Source organism: Pogona vitticeps, chromosome 2, assembly GCF_051106095.1.
Source record: "Pogona vitticeps strain Pit_001003342236 chromosome 2, PviZW2.1, whole genome shotgun sequence".
In the NCBI taxonomy this organism is placed as follows: domain Eukaryota; kingdom Metazoa; phylum Chordata; class Lepidosauria; order Squamata; family Agamidae; genus Pogona; species Pogona vitticeps.
In genome coordinates, this window is record NC_135784.1 from 52,793,023 (window position 1) to 52,813,312 (window position 20,290).

The 20,290-nt window shown below is 41.5% G+C and overlaps 1 protein-coding gene across 1 annotated transcript in view; it reads left to right on the forward strand.

Moving 5' to 3' along the window:
• Positions 1-20,290, forward strand: part of ITPR1 (inositol 1,4,5-trisphosphate receptor type 1) — a 272,527-nt gene that overhangs the window by 20,425 nt on the left and 231,812 nt on the right. The window contains exon 2 of the mRNA XM_072989461.2: positions 9,041-9,148. Coding sequence (XP_072845562.2) covers positions 9,057-9,148 — 92 coding nt within the window. The 5' untranslated portion in view covers positions 9,041-9,056. The remainder of the gene's footprint in view (positions 1-9,040; positions 9,149-20,290) is intronic.

Sequence of the window (20,290 nt, forward strand, 5' to 3'; positions counted from 1 at the left end):
CTAGTCTGTAGCCCCTCTTCTTTCTTGCCTCTTCTTCCATCTCTGCTGATCCTTTTGTCCTCTTTTCCCACCCTGTGTATTGATTGTTACTTTTATTGTTTGCTCTGGAGCAGGAGAAATTTGCTTCTGGCTTGGCAATGGTATATAGAACTGTCGTACAGCAGGAATCGGGGTCTTTGTTCTAACCTGTTGAACAAAGAACTGAAAAATGTACAATTTTTGATCATGAAATTTCAAAATAAGTGCCTTACTTGCCTTCTTTTTCATTCCCTGTTATAATAACACACCAGAACCAAAACAGAGTTTAAAAATGAAAAGACTGGTGATTAATTATTATATGTATCTCTTTAAATTAATCCACATAGATTAATCGTCTAAAGGTTTAGTAAATTAATGATCTGTTATAATTTGCATTCCTGTGTGCTGAAATTAATAAAAATTTAGTAGATGTAATTCAAGCTGATCTAAAACATAGTGCAGGATTGATGGAGCTTGTGTTTAGGCAGTTTTAAAATTGTATGTGAATGTGTGTTTTGTAAGCCTTATAATGTAAGGATTACTGTATGAATTATGACTTGGAAACACTTTGGGAGTTGACTGCTTATGGACCAAAAAGTTTATAAAAATTAGTATCTAAATGCCTAGTGACAGCAGTGTGTTATGAATGATTTCATTGCCCATGATTAGTGGCTTGTCCACTAAATGAGTGGCATATACGTTTAAGAAAAGAAATAAAATAAATTATTGTCTTTGTTCTTCTGTAATGTTTCTTGTTTTCAGCGATATCTTGATCCTGTGTAGTTGGGTGCATAGTCTGCTTGCTGTGTGGAACCATTGCATATACTTATTAACTTTGCTGTATAAAGCACTTTTCCATTCTTGAACTTCCTATAATAATGACATTGCTACTTCCTTTATCCAGAGGCTGAAGCCTCTGCATTTATATGATTCTGGTCCTTTCTGTCATCTTTTATTTAGATATTATTTTGTAGCAGAGCTTGGCAAGAAACCTGCCAGGGAAACTGGTAATTGTGTTCTGAGTTGACATTGATATGATGGTATAAGGCAGCTCTTTTATTATTATTATTATGCATCTGATGCCTGGAGTAGTATCACAAAGAAAGGTCGATCATGCTATTGGCATTGGTCACCACTCTACATTTGGCCAGTGTTTTAGCAAGGGGCAATCATCCTGTTTTTGAACAGCTATAAAACGAAAGCCTTGGGTGCCTCTGGCTTTGCTATTGCTTTACTGCTGCTGTTTCAAAATGCAGAGTTGATTTTCTTGCTCAAGAACTGCAAGCTGCATCTTTCAATTTTTGAAGGATTCTCCTTCACCCGGAATGCAAGGATTATGCAGATAGGCACCGGTGCTGTGTGTTTCTAACAGAATAATCATGAGTGTGTCTGTCATTCTCTTTTGCTTTTACCTCCTTCTAATGTCTATGTTTGTGCGTTATAACTGTTTTGAAATCTCCATAGCCTCATCCCATCACGCCAGTTAATCATTGATAGGTATGAGACGGACAAAATCAGGTCATCACCATAAGATGGAACAGTGGACCCAACTCTGATCTCATTCACTCTGAGTGCTGTCTCAGTTGCTGAGATTGACTACCATAATGCCATATCTCCATCTGCCTCTTGCTATGTGGATTAGTCATTCTTTTATTAAAGCCCAGGTAATTTCGAATGTTACTCATCCCAGAATTCCATGTTCTGCCTCTTCCACATTTACTGTTGATCTTCCCTTCAGTGAGCTGTTGTCAAAAGATTTCGGAAGCATTTATTCTATTGAGCATCTCAATAACTTGCACCACTTGCTTTAAAAAGTAGGCATGCTTATAAAAAATAGGGCTGTCATTAGTAAGTATAATAAACAAGAGGCTGGAGATGCTAAATGCCTTTAACTTCAACCTGCAAAATCTCCTAGGCATTATAGCCTTTGGCCATGCCTCTGTGGCAATTTAGGAGTTATGGTCCAAAATAGTAATACTTTCAAGCTGTGTTATAAGTAACAACCATAGCTAAAGAAGGTATCCACAGTAGGCAGACAATGTTTCTCTGAATCCCCATCGGTGAAGACATGAAGCAAAAGTTGTTGCATTCATGCTTTGCTTGCTATCTCCAGAAGGCATCTAGCTATCTGGCATGGAATAATAGATGGGACAAGAGGAGCTTTTTTTGGATCGAGTCAAAAAGGACCATGGGGTGCTTTGAATTTAGTACTGTACTCCTCTTTGTGCTCCTAGTTTGTTTGTTCCAGAGGGTTTTTTTTTTAAAGGTTTGGTGTTGGAATGTTAGTGTACTCCTTTGAAAAAGGTTACTGGTGACAAATGAGACATGCAACAAAAGGTTGCAATGTAGGAGTGTTCCCGTTCATTATCTGAGGCAATCAGCCATGCTTCTGCGATTCTATTTCCCTTTCCATCTGCTTTTCTGTTCTGCTAGCAATCAGCTATATTCTTTGACCATTGAGCACACTCCGTCTTTACTGGTCTATTTTTAGGAGTTCCCCCATTTTTTCTAAAGATGTTTTGAACTTTTCCTTTCTCTAAGCCTGTTGGTGTCATTCTTTTATATGGATGTCATTATCAGCACTTGGAATATTGAGACTGAGACTGATACAGATGAAGGAACAGCATTCCTTGTGCTAAGGATACATTCTTTAATTCTGGAATGCTGGTTATCAAAGCAGAAAGCTTTGCAGTGCATTTTGCTTAGCTGGACTCCATTCTTTGAGTCATACATGGATATGAAAGATACCCTTTTAGAGGTTACTGGAGCGGTGTGGGGGTAGGTTTACCATAAAATGCTTGTAGGGAGTTGGAAAATTCATCTTGCTCATGATAGAACCACATGAGTGGTGTTAATCAATTTATTGACTCCTCCTATAACATTGTTCAGACAAGCTTCACGGGAAAGTGGAAGATGACTGAAAGGGGGGAGGTTGCCTAAAATCCATCAGATGCACAGAATGAGCTTGTTGTGTCTGTTGATCTCATATTATGTGTAATATCTTTATTGGTCCCACACTTTAATATTTAAAATCATTTTTATCATCAGGATTGGTACATTACGTGGGGAAACCTCTTCTACAGATTTCTCTTCTATAAACAACTCCAGTTTCTTGATGTGCTGCTGGAGAGGCAAATATCCATCTTACACGGATCATAGGAAAGGCAGAAACTTCCAAAAAAGGAATGGAAGTTTTGACCCCTGGATAAGGTTCATTGTCCTTCCTCTGTGCCTCAGTTTTGTTCAGTCTGACAAAACAGTAGCTCTGAGGAGCTGGTGTTAATATCTATTGTGTTTGTATAGTTAAATATTAATAATACTGAAAGAGCTGTTCTATTTATACCAAGGGAGACCTCACCTCAGCCAGAACTAAATCACAGAATCTAAACAATCCTCTCAATTATGGCTATTTGTATTTCTATCCAGCACTGACAGAAATGTACAAATTAATATTCTAATCCTAAATGGAATAAAATGTGCTACCACACAATCTATGTAGCTTTTTAATACCTAGTATTTATAGAAGAACACATCTGAGAGACTATGCCGACCCTTCTTTGTTCATTCCCTGCACAAATGTACATGTGTAGGTATTGCCCACTTATTTTCGTAGCTTGGGTAGAAAATGCCAAGAATACATCTTCACTTTCTTCCTTACAGTAAAAATGAAACAGTGGTCAAAATTTTATTTGTTATGCCCATTGGCATAGTACCATTGGCATTACTTTCAGAGACAAATTATGGCAGATTAAGAAGTCAACCTAGATATTTGCATCACACACACTGGAAATACATATCCTTCTTAACGTGTTGGAATTCACTGATGATATGCTGACAGGTATAATGGATGATTTTTAAAAATCTGTAATAATTACCGTATTTTTCGCTCCATAAGACGCACCTTTCCATAAGACACACCAATTTTTAGGAGAAGAAAACAGGAAAATATAATCTGTTTTCTTCGCTCCATAAGACGCACAGACTTTCCACCCCCCTGTTTTGTGGGGAAAAAAGTGTGTCTTATGGTGCGAAAAATACGGTCATATTTTCATGACACCACAAATCAAATAGCTGCTGCAACTATCTCATACTAACTAATAATTTGTGATCTATCGGGGGGGGGGGGAGGGAACAATCTCTGGATCCTATGGTATAGTCTGTTGTTAGTATATAATCTCTGTGTAGAGGACTCATCTTGTATTTCCATAGGAGGAAAGAGAGTGACAACAGTTAAGTTATAAAATAACAGATCAAGTTGCAGGCTTATATTAATATTTCTTAAACACATCTCTAGACAATGTTTATTTCTCCCAGGAACATCGACCCATCCTGATAACAGGCCAAGAAATATTCTTCTTGCCTTTAACGGAAGTAAATAATAGAGTGACCTGCATTCTCCAAAGTTCAGAAGGGAGGAAGGGAAATCTCTCTCTGAGTAAATCTGTACTGAGGACTTTACAGCGGCAGAAGATGTACTTCACAAGATATACTTTGTGTGTTGATTTGGCAACAATATAAAGTACATGGGGCAAACAACATTGACTCTCAAAGCACTCAAAATTTAATGTACCTGAGCCTCTGTAAATAGGCTTTGAATCCCTGCATGAGAAAACTTTTAAAATCCAGTATAAAAAAGTGCTATGTTGTTGTGCCTCCAGTGAGTTTCAGTAAACAGTACTCAAGAGGTAGTTTATTTACAGTTACCAGAATTCATAATTGTATCTAGTCTTTTTCTTGAAAGATGGTTAAAATTGTACTAAAGTTATGAATCGTAAGGCAGCAAATATTAAAACAACAGAAACCTGCAATAATATTAACATCGCAAATAGAAAAATCCCACAGTGAGCACAGAAAACAACATTGCTGAGTTATGAGTAATTCTTGTTGTATTTGTTACAGAGCAGAATTATTTCTGCTTTTTGCTTGTGTTGTAATAACCGGCTCCTTTGATTTTAGTTTTTTTTTTTTTCTTTTACAGGAAACAGAATAGAGAGTATGGTATCAAAGTATCAGCTCAAAATTCTGTTTTTTTTCCTTGCTGTACACAGCCCTCAGAATGTGTGCCAGACACTTTGCATGCAAAAGGTTCTAGGTTCAGCGCCCAGCATGGAGTGGGATTTGTGTAAAAGAAGTGGAGAAGCCTCAACTAGGCAGAGTAGATAGCACTAATGGGATATGCAATTTATTAAGACAACCAGTCATTTGAAATATTCTCCTATAAACCAAAGTGGTTATCCAGATATCTTCTGGAGCTGAACAGCTCATCAATCTGCCTATCTGTCACCTACAGCTGTGTCTAAAGGTCAATACAGGTTAGTTTGTCCTCTCATGTGGTGAGAGAGCTGACCACCTTTAGACTTCACTTATGTGCCTGGCTAACTGCTACTGCCGAATAATTTATCCAGATTTCTAGTAGTCCTTACAGTGTGAAGATACTTATTTTTTTTTTTGTATATCAGGCAAAAAAAGAGAGATAAAAATAAGATTCCCCTCCCCCGGTGTTACTTGAGCCTGCACATCACCAGCTCTCCATATGAATTATAGAATTAGAATGACAAGTGCTCTCTAATGGTGTCAGCCTTAACCTTGGGGATCTTATATCACGTGACCTGTGCACTAGATCAACAGCTAGAATCATAATGCCACTGAACCCAGGGTGAAGATTGATGTTAGTTCACAGCATAGCTCTCTGGCTTCCTGTCCTTCTTTCACATATTAAAATTGAAACCTTCTGTTTATAGATTACTGTCAAGCAATAGTTTGCCATTCTCTGTATTCGCGAAGGCTTTCACGGCTGGGATCTAATGGTGGTTGTGAGTTTTTCGGGCTTCTTGGCTGTGTTCTGAAGGTGGTTTTTCCTAACGTTTCGCCAGTCTCTGTGGCCGGCATCTTTAGAGGAGAGCAAACTGTGCCCAAGGCTCATTTTCTCTCTTGGTCTTGAGAACCTTTAGTAGAACAAAAAGGTCTTGAGAACCTTTAGTAGAATGGCAAGCATTTAAATGTGTGTGTGTGTGTGTGTGTGTGTGTGTGTGTGTGTGTGTGTGTAAAAGAGAGAGAGAAGTGTTTTTAAATGGTCTTGTGTGATGCTGCTTTTGGCCTAATAAGCTCGATCTGTGCCTCTTACTATAAGCAAGTCAATGTTCAATGAAATTGGAATGATTGTCCTACTTTTGGTTGTTGTGGGTTTTTCGGGCTCTTTGGCTGGGTTCTGAAGGTTGTTTTTCCTCTGTATGTGCTCTAACTCCTCTCCTCTGAAGATGCCGGCCACAGAGACTGGTGAAATGTTGGGAAGAAACATGGCCAAACAGCCTGAAAAAACTACAACAACCATCGGATCCCAGCCGTGAAAGCCTTCGAGAATACTTGCATAGGTTTCTTTCATGTGAGATGTCTTGAAAACAGTTTTGCTCTAAAGATGGTCTAAAATTTGCTCTAAAAACGTAAATTAAATTGTTCTGTGAATTTAATAAACATGCAAACAGTGCAATTTTATATGCCAAATAAATTATACATTCTGCATTGTATGTTATTAAAGCTACAAAGTACAAAGTACAAAGTTGATGTTCACTATGAAAGTGCGGCATAAACTTCATTTATCCTGGCCATTTTTCCTTGGGTTGGGGGTGAGATTGACAGCACCAACTGGAAGTCTGATTAGCAAACAAATAAAGCAGAATTGCTAAGAATTTTATGATGTAATTTTAAGTAAAATTGGATGTCAGATTAGCAACCAAGTAAAGCTGAATTGCAGGAAATATTCAGTATAATTTAACACCAGTAAGTCGTCGTCGTCTAGTTGTGTCCGACTCTTCGTGACCCCATGGACCAGAGAACGCCAGACTATCCTGACTTCCACTGCTTCCCAGAGTTGGGTCAAATTCATGTTGGTAGCTTTGATGACACTGTCCAGCCATCTCATCCTCTGTCGTCCCCTCCTCCTCCTGCCTTCCCACTTTCCCACCATCTGGGTCTTTTCCAGGGAGTCTTCTCTTCTCATGAGAGGGCCAAAGTATTGGAGCCTCAGCTTCAGGATCTGTCCTTCCAGTGAGCACTCAGGGTTGATTTCCTTTAGAATTGATAGGTTTGTTCTCCTTGCAGTCCGGGTGACTCTCAACACCAGTAAGTACAGTATTCCAAAGATGTGCATCCAAGTACGAAGACAGAATTGAAACTGGTAGAGTTTTTGTGGTTGCAAGCGGACTGCCAGTTTCCCTTGAGTCCAGAGAGTTTTGTGCTTTTGTGCAGGTAATCACTACAGTACAACCCTCCCCAGATAGAGCCCTTCAGTATTGGTCCCAGGGTTCAGTTGTTCATTGTTCACCTTTCTGTTCCCTCTGTTTCGTCGTCGTCGTTTAGTTGTGTCCGACTCTTCGTGACCCCATGAATCAGAGCATGTTCTGTTTAGTTAGTTTCAACTTTCTGGGGTGGCAGCCCTGTTTCCTATTTGAAACCACAATCTGGAGGTCCTGATCCACATTTATTATATGGCTTCAGAGTAAAAAAATGAAATTAAAAAAGTTGCAGGTGGAGTCATTAGAAGTTGCTCAGTTAAAAAGAAAGAATTACCATCAGTGTTGCAGGAAAGAGACACAAATAGGAGTCAGCATGAGCACTAAAGCTTTTAATTTTTATTTCTAAATTTGGATGGAGTTAGCAAGCAACACTCATTAATAGAAAGCTAGATTCTCGCTCATACTTCTTTCTTGGAAATTCCCTGATGATTTCCTGTATTTGGACATATCATTTTTTTTTACTCCTATAGATCCCCTTCCAAATTCTTTCACCTAGAGCATGCAAAAGCAAGAAAGTTAGATCAGTATCATCGCTGATTGGTAGCATCTAATTTACAGGCAAAAGAATGGCGTGGGTTGAGGTGCATAAGTCAGAGTTTCACTGTCTCAGAGTCAGCATGGGTGATAGGAATTACTTCCCAAAGAGCTGAAATCAGTTGGAAAGGTAGGTTGCTGTTCAGGGGAAAGATACGCCCCACTCTTTATTTGCCTTAGAAAGACGGGTCTCGTAGATTTTTGTACTCTTTTAACAGTTACGATTGACCAGAAATCTGTTGGTGCATCATGGAAAGCAAAACTTGTGTACTAGTGGTTACCCGTCATAATGGCTATATATGTTCTCTAATAATTAGAGGCAATGTGCTTCTTTACTGTGAATAAGTGAGAAAGACAAGGAGTTTATAGTTTATTTTCTTTTTGTGGGCTTCCTAGAGGCTCCTCACTGGCCTCTGTAATGCTTATAAAGAAGCCTCTGGTCAAATCCAGCATGACTCTTCTGATGATCTTAAAGCAGTAAAAATTTCCTAATTTTTAAAGTTTATTTTAATTTGGCATTTCGACAAAGTGGGTTGATGTGGTAGTGAAACATGTAATAGCGGACGTGCTTTTGTGTTCTTATCTGGGTCACAACTCTCCTTCCTCAACATTTGTTTTACGATCATGTTCTTAGGTTTAAATCCCCCCCATGTTTTCTCGGGTCCTGTGTGCTGCAGATAAATGTGGAATGAAAGGAGGCGTGTTTTGGTGCCATTCTGCACATCGTAGACAGCCCTCCCCCTCTCTGTTTTGTATTCCCAGTTGTACAGCTAATGTGCATGCCTCCGTTTGTTTGGAATGGTTTCCTCCAGTAAACTAGGGTTATTATGAATCTTTGGTTCTGCTTGGCCCCAGACCCTGCTCTGTACACCCCAGTGGGTGCTGGTTGCCAGTGCTTATGCTTCACTAAAATCAGTGTGAAAAATAATTAAATGCAACTAACTTAGCTTGCATAGCTCAATGTGAACAAGCTCCTAATGTCTGACTTTAATCTTTGCTTGATTAAAGTGGGTATTACCAGTCTTGATTCCCCCACCCCCTTTCACATTACATTTCCCCATTAAATATATAAAGAGTAGGAGTAAAACCAAATTCTCAGGAAAGCTTCCATTGATTTTAATCAGTCATATCTAGAGAGTGATATGAGAAATTTCCCTTTCTAATAAATGCTGATGGGTTTCTTTTCCTTCCTGTAGAACCACCAAGCCGGAGATGTCCGACAAGATGTCAAGCTTCTTACATATTGGAGACATTTGTTCTTTGTACGCAGAGGGTTCAACGAATGGATTTATCAGCACTCTGGGGTAAGGGTGGCCATTTTTGTACATTGTGAAGTTGGTTTAATGAGCTTTCGGTGGAGAAAGGTGGGACTAGTCATCTAGAAGCAGATTGCATCATCCTGTGTTTAACAGTGCTGGGTGTCTCTTTCTTCCCTACAGCTGTAAATCCTGGGTTACGAAGTTTCCCAGGTGAGTGACTCTATTTCAGCAGAATCTTAAGTATTACACTTAACCCCATCCCACCCTGACAATCCCCATCTTCATGCTTCTGCTGCTAAGGGCAGCCTTGGAGGACTGTTCAAAGCTGGAGCCATATAGTTTCTTATCCGGATGAAGAACTTGCTGGGAAGGCCAAAGAAAGAATGGGAGTATTCTTGGTGTCCGTTGTTGCTTAATCAGAGCTCTTGTGGCTGAGAGGAGGGGCTGAGATTGGGGAGGAGGGGTCAGTGTAGCATCTTAGAGCTATATATGTATTAACAACAGGAGAGCCCTTGTTTGATTCCATATCATAAAGTAAGGGGTTGAATGGGGGAAAAAACCTGCAAAGGAAGATCAGAATATCAAAGTAATGAGTATTAATCACTGGAAACCTCTCTCTTCCACAGGCTTTGATCTCATATATGAGAGAGATGTAGAATTTAATTTGTTAATGGATGGAATTTGGGGGCACTAGGCTATTCTGGATGTTAAAATACACCCAAAAGTGTAGAATTGGCTGGACAAATTATATCAGCAGGATGCTTATGGAGTTTCCTGGATGGTCCAAAGGTTTTATTATTTATTTCTTTGTTTATTATTTTCATTTATTTGCTGTTCTTCTCTTAAAAGAGACCCAGAATGATGCACAACAAGAACAACAAATACATATATAGCACACCCAACAATAAAATATTTTTCTTAAATTATACAGTAGTATGCAATAAAATATAGCAACAATTTTTTATGTACATTATTGTTAAAAATGCTTTGTTACATGAGTGGTGGAATAGCAGTTCCTAGCATCCACAGGCCCACCAAAACAGTTCTTGCATATGTCCCCTCCTGCTGGGGTGTCATACTTCTCAGGGACCCAGGAAGAGGATTCTGGAGCCTAGGGGCAGCAACACAGAAAGATAGCTTCAGATACAATCCTGAGTGCTTTAAAGGTTTGCACCTTTAGTAGAGTAGTTCCAGATGACCTCATTTGGGTAGAGGCAGACCAGTAGGTATGTGAGTTTCAAACCATGTGGAGTTTTAAAGGTAATACCTAATGTCTTGAAACAAAACTGGAAAACCACTGGCAACCAATGCAGCTAGCACAAAATAAATGGAATATGGTTATGACAAGAAGCTCCTGTCAATACCGTAGCTGCTACATGTTGTACCAGTGGCAGATTCCAAGATGTTGTCAAGAAAGCTTCGTGTAGACCATGTTACAGTCTAATTTCAAGGTTACATTGCATATATTAGCATGGCCACATTAAACTTCTTTAAATAAGGATAAAGCTTCCTGACTAGGGACAGAACATTAAAAAAGGATGTTTTGGCCACACCCTTCACCCCTACAGTAACCCATAGTTTACCATCATGGCAACAAATTGCAGTGATATGTAGGCTAATTCGACTTCTTTGTAGAGTGTGATTGTGAGGTAAAATCTTTTGTTTTTAGTTTTCATTAATCTCATTTCGTGTTATCTGAACTTGATAACCTGTGATTAATATTATATGTGCTGTGTGGAAACAAACTAATTTTAAACAATGTGATTTGAAACTAGTTTGTTTAAACTGTGATTAATATAAACCACAATTAAGCTGAAGATTAGTATGTAAATGGAAAGTGGAAGTAAAAGCTTCTGATTCTTCCTCCTGGTTGTATTGGGCAGGGAGAGTGCTGAGGTGGGGGGCTTGCTTTTTCTTACTGTCACACTAAACTGTGGTTTAATGTTTTGACTGAGAACAGCCATTCAGCTTTGTAGTTTTGGGGCTTACACAATATATGAGGACTGTGAAGCTAAGGAAATGCTTAGAAGAGAGGAGATGGCTTTTAAATATGAGAAAATGTATATTCACAAAGGTAAGAGAAGAACTTGAAAAATTGTTAATAAAATGTGTGTGTACAATACAGCATTACTCATCAGCTTTACTTTAGAAATTCAATTAATTCTCTGTATATTTAAAATAAGACAAAAAGCCCCATATAAAATATTAAATGTTTGCAAATGCCAGTATATCAATAAGAAATATGGCAGAGCTTTTCCTGAGAGTAGCTAGAAAATAGATGGAGATGACCAAAGCAGTGTCGTTTGTGTGAAAGGATTCAGTGTCTCCAGGCATAATAACAGCCTAATTTCATGTCAGATAAACAAAAATAATGGCAGTTTCCCCAAAATTTATGTTTTACAGTGGGGTCTTGACTTAAGAACGGCTTGAGTTAAGAACATTTTGACTTAAGAACCACTCTCATAGGAAAATATTGACTTGACTTACATACTTAGATTTGAGTTAAGAACTGAAAAAAAAACCACATGGGAGGCAGGGAAAGTGCAAAATTTGAACTTTTAGTTAACTGTCGGGCAGTGAAAAGGGTGCCTGTCTGCTTCCTCACTCCTCCCAGCGTTTAGAGAGTAGATTGGGAGACAGTCTTCGGACTGCCTGGTACTGTACTGCCTGGACTGTATTTTCCCTGCCTTCCCTAAACCTTTCTTGACCTAAGAAAAAAAGAAACAAAATATCCCCTCTAGTGGTCGAAGGCGGAATAGCAGCTTCCCATTAGTTTCTATGGACGGAAAAGAGCAGATACGGATCAAATGGTTCTCAATGCATTCCTATGGGAAATGCAAGTTTGACCTGAGAACTTTTTGACTTGAGAACCGCCTTCCAATACAGATTAAGTTCTCAAGTCAAGACCCCACTGTAGTTTTCTTACATTTATGTACTCTTTCTGGAAAGGCTCTCAATATAATTGCACTTGAAAACATTAAATAAATAAATAAAAGATGAAAAAAGTAAAATGTCTCTTCATCAGAAATAAGAGCTGTACTGAGGGGATTCCACAATAAAATTCCAGACGCAGTCCTGAAATACAAGCATGGTATATCTTACCCAGAATCTTTCAAACGGCCAACAAGTCTGTTGACCCTCTGTAAATGGACAAAAACATACTGGCGTACTTAAATAGGGAGTTACGGCCTTTGGTTTGTAAGACATGAGCAGGGCTGTTAATGGTAGGTCATTAACAATGGCAGTTAAAGAGGGTTGCCATAAGTGAACGGCTGGATGGCTGTGTGGTTTTGGTATTTGGCTATGGAGCCTGAGATTGAGAGTTCAATTCCCCACTGTGCCTCCTTGACCAGTTGGACTTGATGATCCATTGGGTCCCTTCCTATTCTGCAGTTCTAAGATTATTAGAAACTGCTAGTTGACAGAGAACAACAATGGTTTGCCCCCAAATTTGGGTAGTAGCTTACTGCTGGCAAAATTTGCTTTAAATGGATTTACTTGATCTCTACCATTCAGCAGTGTAATTTTCTGTCAAAGTTTGGCACTGTAATAATGGTGGGCCCACATACAAACAGCGTGCCAGGGTGTAGAATATGCTGCCACAGTTTATGCAAACAAACAACAGTACTAATCAAAAAAAGCTTTGATCAATGTCAAATGGAGTTTGAAAGGAAATGTTAGATTCCTTTATTTCCCAAACTCATTTTGCACAACTGGGCGTTGTTTCAATAGGCAGTGTTGCCTTCCCAGAATTCCCCCAGCTTTCCCACAAAGTGAGCATGGCATAGATTTAATGACTGTTGCTGGAGATGAAAGTACAGATGAACAGATTGAACTCTGCATTCCTCTGAGCACCAGTTCTAGAACACAGAGAAACATACCCAGGAAGGGTAGACCCAGTGAACAGCTAGAGTTGAAGGAACACAGAAAATTTAGAGAAAGTAAGACTTTGGTGCAGGGGAGAAAGACAGGAAATTGTTCTTGAAGCTGAAGCACATGATCGCCTGTAGTTGTGGGACACAGGGGAAAAAATGGACACGCTGAATAGGAATATTAATACTCTTTCATACTGTTCAGATGTTATCAAACAAAGGAGCTGTAGTCACAAGAAGTGCTATACTGTAATTGATTCATCTTTGCTTGGTAAAACTTGTTTAATGCTAAGTTTTTTTTGGGGGGGGGGACCTTATATACCGCCCCATAGCGCTACAAGCACTCTCCGGGCGGTTTACAATTTAATTATACAGGCTACACATTGCCCCCCCAGCAAGCTGGAAGTGCTATACTGTAATTGATTCATCTTTGCTTGGTAAAACTTGTTTAATGCTAAGTTTTGTTTTGTTTTAATATTTTTTAAATAAATTTTCACTTGAAGATCAGTTTGACCGGTGATCACTGGAAAAGAGCTATTTAATCTGATTAGACAGCATTGTTTAAATAGTTTGCAAAACAATTAAGCAGTGCAGAGAAGTTAAGGACTAGTGCTGCTCGCCTTGTGTACGGTATTTTCATAGATTCCTGAGCAATGCTTGAAAAGTGATCATGATCATTTTCAGGAAAGCCAGCAAAGGAGACTTCAGCAGAAATTGATAAGACTGCAGTGCAACTTCAGAACCCAACTATTCCTCATCGATTGATCCCTTGGAAAATATGGGGACAGATTATCCAAATATAGAACTACTGCAAAGGGTGAAGTTATATCATAATTTAGGCTTGAAATCTCATATCCCCATCCCTGTATACATGGCTACGTGCCCACATGCTCATTACTTCTCATGCTATACGAGAGCTTAGTATTTGATGTGACTCAACCTCAAAGGGCTCAAAAAGTACTAAAAATATTTTAGCATTGATCTAAGTGTTAAAATGAAAATAGTAGAGGTAAGTCCTACCTTATTATTTATTTATTACATTTACACCCTGCCTTTCCACTGAAAGATAGTGCCCATGGCAGCTTTCATACTTTTTAACAGATAAAACCACATTTAGTTAGAATAATAAAATCATATAAATCAACCTATTATAAAACTATGAAATTGAGAAAAAAAATATGAAAAACCATCAAAATGTCAAAGGATCCAGAATAAGAACAACAGAAGAGGGCAGATGAAACCAATATAAAATATATATTTTACTCCATTCTTAAAATCATTCAGGATGGAAACAGATCACAATTTGGAAGGGAGTCCATTCTGTCACTTGGAGTGGCTGTTATTTTTAAGAGGATCTCTCCTGAAAAATATGAATAGGCTCATAATCAGACAAGCTGCCCCTCAGATATCCAAGTTCCAAACTGTTTAGCGCTATAAGGATTAAAATTACCCCCTGCATTTGGCCCGATAAACAGGGAAGATCTTTTTCTATCAGGGTTGTATGATCATAATATCATGCACCAGTTTGCAGCCTAACTGCTACATGTTACACCAGCTGAATATCCAATCCCTCTTCAAGGGTAGTTCCACATAAAGTCCATTGCAGTAGTCGAGGCGTGATGTAAGTAAGGCATGGATGACTGTTGCTTAATCCAGATGACTCAGAGAGGGGAGAGTTGTGCAAAGGCACTCCTTGTCACTGCTGCCGCCTGGGAGTCCAGCAACAGAGCAGAATCAAGGAGCATTCCCAGACTACGAACGTGACCTGCTGGGGGGAGTGCAACTTCTCCTAGAACAGATTGAATTCTGATTCTAGAAGCTGGCCTTCTACTGACCTGCATCTTGTCAAGATCTTGTTTCTGCTTGTTTACTCTCATCTAGACCATTTCTGCCCCATCCAGTCCATCTGAGCTCAAGCAACATCAGCAACTAGCAAACAGTTTGTTAGCAACCATGGAAGGCTGTACATATTGCAACTCATGCATGGCAAGAACTGAGTACAGTATAGCATATTTTGCTTGCCTAATTATTTCTATAAACTGTAGTATTGCTTAAAATTCCTGTGAGATGATTTTGTTTTGCTTAATTACTAACTTGTATCTGTTTTTCCTCAATACAGTGTTCAGATGATTTTGGTTACTAGTTTGTAATCTGTCTAATTGCCTTTTGAATATTATATATGCTGTACAATCTTCAGTTTGATCATCACTGTGCCTAGAATAATACTCCCTTGCCTGTAATCTTCTTTTGGAACAAGGTGAATTTTTGAGCTACTGGAATTATATATTTGCTCTATGATTTTGGGGTTACCCGCCCTCCCGTATGCAATTTCATAGAGGGATTTATTTTATTGAATTAAAATAAAGTGGCCTCTTGACCAGTCAGCTGCTTTATGGTCTTTTTCCTAAGTTTATCTCTGACCTTTGGTGGTGTGGAGTAAGGGGAAGGGAGCAAGCAGGATGCAACAGACTTGTGCAGTTTTTAATAATGTGCACCAGCTTTTACAGTAATGCAAAAATACTAGAGAAGTGAGAGATAAGCTATGCCCGGTTAAATCCATTCAGGTGTAGGGTTGCTAGACGTGGGGCAAAAGAAGGACATGTCCTACTTTTCAGGAGCATGTCCTCCGTCTAGCAGGCAAAACTAAAAAACTTCAAAATGTCCGGCTTTTGTATCTCCACCCCACCCCACCCCCTCCCCACCCTGCAGCCCAACCTCTCCCTGTTACTTCCTTGGTTGAGGCCCTTGTAAATCCTCTGGTTCTTCCAGAGAGATCGGAGATAAGGTGGCTTGATTGTTTAGGGCTGACGTTTGTGTGTGTTTAGTCGTTTAGTCGTGTCCGACTCTTCGTGACCCCATGGACCAGAGCACGCCAGGCCCTCCTGTCTTCTACTGCCTCCCGGAGTTGTGTCAGGTTCATGTTGGTTGCTTCGCAGACACTGTCCAGCCATCTCATCCTCGGTCGTCCCCTTCTCCTCTTGCCATCACACCTTCCTAACATCAAGGTTTTTTCCAAGGACTCTTTTCTTCTCATGAGATGGCCAAAGTACTGGAGCCTCAGCTTCAGGATCTGTCCTTCAAGTGAGCATTCAGGGTTGATTTCCTTTAGAACTGATAGGTTTGTTCTTCTTGCAGTCCAGGGGATTCTCAAGAGCCTCCTCCAGCACCACAATTCAAAGGCATCAATTCTCCGGCGGTCTGCTTTCTTTATGGTCCAGCTCTCACTTCCATACATCACGACAGGAAAAACCATAGCTTTGACTATTCGGACTTTTGTTGGCAAGGTGATGTCTCTGCTTTTCAAGATGCTGTCAAGATTTGTCATCGCTTTCCTCCCAAGAAGAAGGCGCCTTTTAATTTAGGGCTGACAGCTCTGGGTAATCAATCCCCGGCATGTGGATGGCTGCTTCTGCCTGGGAGCTGAATAAGGCAGGAAGGTGCGAGAGAGATGGATGGATAGATGGAAATGGACAGGAGTGAAGTGAGTGCATTTGCTTGCCTGCAGGAGGGGAGGCTGTTCTGGGGTTTGGAGCGGGTGGCAGTTCAAAGCCAGGGAAATAGGAGCCAGTCCGGTCCCTCCTTCCTCCTAAAGCCAGGAAACAGGAGGCACTTTTATCTCCCCCTTCTGCCCTGACACATACACACCTGACCCTGGGGCATGTGCAAAGTGTGTTTCCAGGTCCAGGAGCATATGCAGAATTATCCCCTATGCTTGTGGGAGCTGGAACACACACTTACACACACACAAGCAGATTTCTCTCAGCTTGAGAAATTGCAAAGGGTGGAGAAAATGGCTCTCTCTCTCTCTCTCTCTCTCTCTCTCTCTCTCTCCCTCTGTGTGTGTGTGTGTGTGTGTGTACGCACACAAATCCATTTTCTCCACCCTTTGCATTTCTCAAGCTGAGAGAAATCCACGCCTTCTGTTTCCCCCCCCTGGTTTTTATAAAGTGTTTCAAATCTGTCACACAACTTTTTAAACTTTTTATTTCACTTTATTATGCTTTTATAAAAATAGAAAATCAATAAATAAAACAAGGGGGATTGGTCTCCATTAAAGGAAGTAATAGATTGTCTCCATTGGTCCTGGGAGCCTGTAAGTGTATATGTAAAAGGTAAAGGTAAAGGTTCCCCTTGACAGTTTTTGTCCAGTCGTGTTCGACTCTAGGGGGCGGTGCTCATCCCCGTTTCCAAGCCATAGAGCCAGCGTTTTGTCCGAAGACAATCTTCCATGGTCACATGGCCAGTGCGACTTAGACACGGAACACTGTTACCTTCCCACCCAGGTGGTCCCTATTTATCTACTTGCATTTGCATGCTTTCGAACCGCTAGGTTGGCGGGAGCTGGGACAAGCGACGGGCGCTCACTCCGTCACGTGGATTCGATCTTACGACTGCTTGGTCTTCTGACCCTGCAGCACAGGCTTCTGCGGTTTAGCCCGCAGCGCCACCATGTCCCTAAGTGTATATGTAGTTTTGTTTTTATTTTTAAACATTTTTTAAAACATGAAAACACAGTGGCCAGTGGATTCTGAGTTTTGTAGTCCAAAAAATGTAACTTTCCCAGTCTTGACCTTTCAAGACTGAGTAGGTTGAATGGTTATGGTATTGTCCCATGATCAAAGAGCTATTCTCCCCAATACCTAATTCCAAAAGTGACATGCCCCCCACCCCACCCCGTGCACAGAGCCCCCCAATATGTCCTCCTTAGTCCTCCTTTTTGACTTTCTATGTCCTCCTTTTTATCATACACATGTATCTGGCAACCCTATTCAGGTGGGATATCCTGAGAAGGAGGCAGACGCCACAACAGAATTCCTTCCATCTGTTGGTAAGGAGGGCCTCCTTATACTATATATTGGATTGATTGAAGAAGAAGGGAGGTGATGGCAGCTACTAATGTAAATTGAGATGCCAGTAATTCCCCTCTTTGGCTTTTGATAGATGCTGGCTAAGGAAAACACTTTACAACCCCTAATGCACAAGAAGCTTTTAGTCAAAACATAGCACACAACAAAAAAGCAGTGTCCAAAACTTTAATTGATCGAGTTGAGGACCATACAATGAGGAGTCTTCACATAAGGGTGTGTGTGTGTGTGTGTGTTTTAAAGAAATACAAAACTCATAATTGTTATGCTTAAAATATTATGACATTTCTGCAGTTCACTCTTGGGTTGTCCACAGACTTTAATGCCAAAGCCAAGTTTTTCTTTGTGTTGAAGTTTTTAAACAGAGGCACATAATGAGACCCACAGACTCTTCAGTAGATTTGTTGTCATTTCAGCCTGCTGGCAGTGCAGTCCTAAGCATACTTACCTGGAAGAAAGTCTCATCCTATTCAATGGCATATCGGTCCCAGAAGAGCTACAAGGATGACATGTCGGGAAAGTTTCAAAGGTGCCACTAGGGAGTATGGGACTGGTAGTTTATCTCAGTGGATCTTAACCTTTTTGAAAGAATCACCCCCTTGAGCCATTGAGGAAGTTATCATCGCCTCCCTCCCGGTGGCACCACAGAAGTGCAGCGGCTGTGGGAGGGGGCGATGCTGCGGCAGTACTAAAAATCCAATCAAAATAGTAATGAATAGCATGCTATCTAAAAATAACATGAAGGTAGCTGGTTTACTAAGGGAAGGCTTGCCTAAAGAGAAAGGTCTTTGCCTGGTCATGGAAGAAGAGCAATGAATGGGGCCAGTCTAGCCTCCAGTGGCAGGGAGTTCCAGAGACTGGGATGCAGTATAAAATGTTTTCAGATAGAAATAAAGGAAGGGACATCTTGGTGCCCCTCAGACCTCATACAAAGGGAGTCTAGGGAAGTAGTGACCCTTTCCGCAAACTTTAATATTGAAGGAAAGGGGAATTCCTTGCAGGAGGATGAAGGGGGGGCTGGCTGTTGCTTGAATGTGGCAGTAGGAGGACAATGAGAAATGGTGTGAGGAAAAGGGCCCCCGCTTGCTGACATGGACAGGAGGAGGAGCTGATCCATGCAATCCGTGGAATTCAGAATAGGGGAGTTGTAGATGGGAAGCTTCCCAAGAGGAAGCTTCTTCATGGGGTGGGGGCAGTGTGGCCTAAAAGTGGGACTAGCCCCGATTTCTGGGCTTTGGGTTTCTCCTCTTGAGCTGGGAAGGCCCTCATTTTCCCAGGAAAACCATGGGGGGGATGGGGCAGACGTCCAGGGGAAATCCTCACACAGAGCGAGGAGAGCCGATGAACGCAGTACATGTGAGCGCATGCACATCACCGTTGCAGAACTGAGGTGGGATTTCTTCTTGGCCAACTGTACTGCAGCTCAGGGGGGTGGGTGGGAGAGATGAAGACCCTTCTCCCTGGTTTTTCAGGGTCCCACTCTCTCCTCACCAAAGAGCGGTGGATGAAGCAGCATTTGGGGACTCCTATGGGAAGTGGAAGGAGGAGTGAGAAAGGATCTGCAAGTCATGCAAGCTTCCACTAAACTTTTTTATGAGTAGAGGGTCTCTCCTGGGTCCTCCACTGGTGTCAAAGACCAGTTCTTTTTATCTTTTTGCTGGAGAGACAGGATGGCACCAGATGGCAGTGAGAGTTCGTAAGGAAAGCTCCCCTCTGGCAGCGGGAGCGGGAGGGGGCGGTGGCACAGTGGCGGGAAGGGGCTGCGGGGCGGCCATGGGAGGGGGAGTGGGTGCAGCAGCAGGGTGGCGGCGGGAAAGGGCTGCAGCGGGAGGGGGCAGTGGCAGGGCAGCAGGAAGGGTCGGGGTGGCCGTGGGAGGGAGAGTGGTGCAGCGGCAGGGGTGGCGGTGGGAGGGGGGTGCACGGCAGCTGCAGCGGGGGTGGGTGGGGGGAGGGGCACGGCGGCGGTGGGAGGGGCAGTGTTGGGGCAGCAGTGGGAGCTAGAGGGAGACAATGAGAAAGGGACTGGGAGTGCACAGACGCACGCACATGGTGAAGCCAGCCTCAGTGCGCATCAAACGCCCGAAGAGGAACGAATGAAAGAACCAACCAATGAAAGAGGCAGCTCACAAGCTGGTGGCGGCTCACTCTATCACCCTCCTACCGCCCCACTTCTGTTCCTTCAACCCCACGTTGCCCTTTTTCATCCCCCCCCTGAAAAACAAAATTGCCCCCTGGGGGGGCGATATCACCCAGGTTAAGAACCACTGGTTTATCTGACACTAGGCTCTTTAAAAGGTGCCTCACAGAAAATTACCAGTCCCATAATCACTTGTGGCATTCCTGGAGCTTAGCCACCACCAGTCGTTTCCTTCTTCAAAAGCAGGTGGTCACTTGGGAGGCTTACCGAAGCTCGCATGTCAGTGTTGAAAAACTCCTCTGTGGACTTGGCT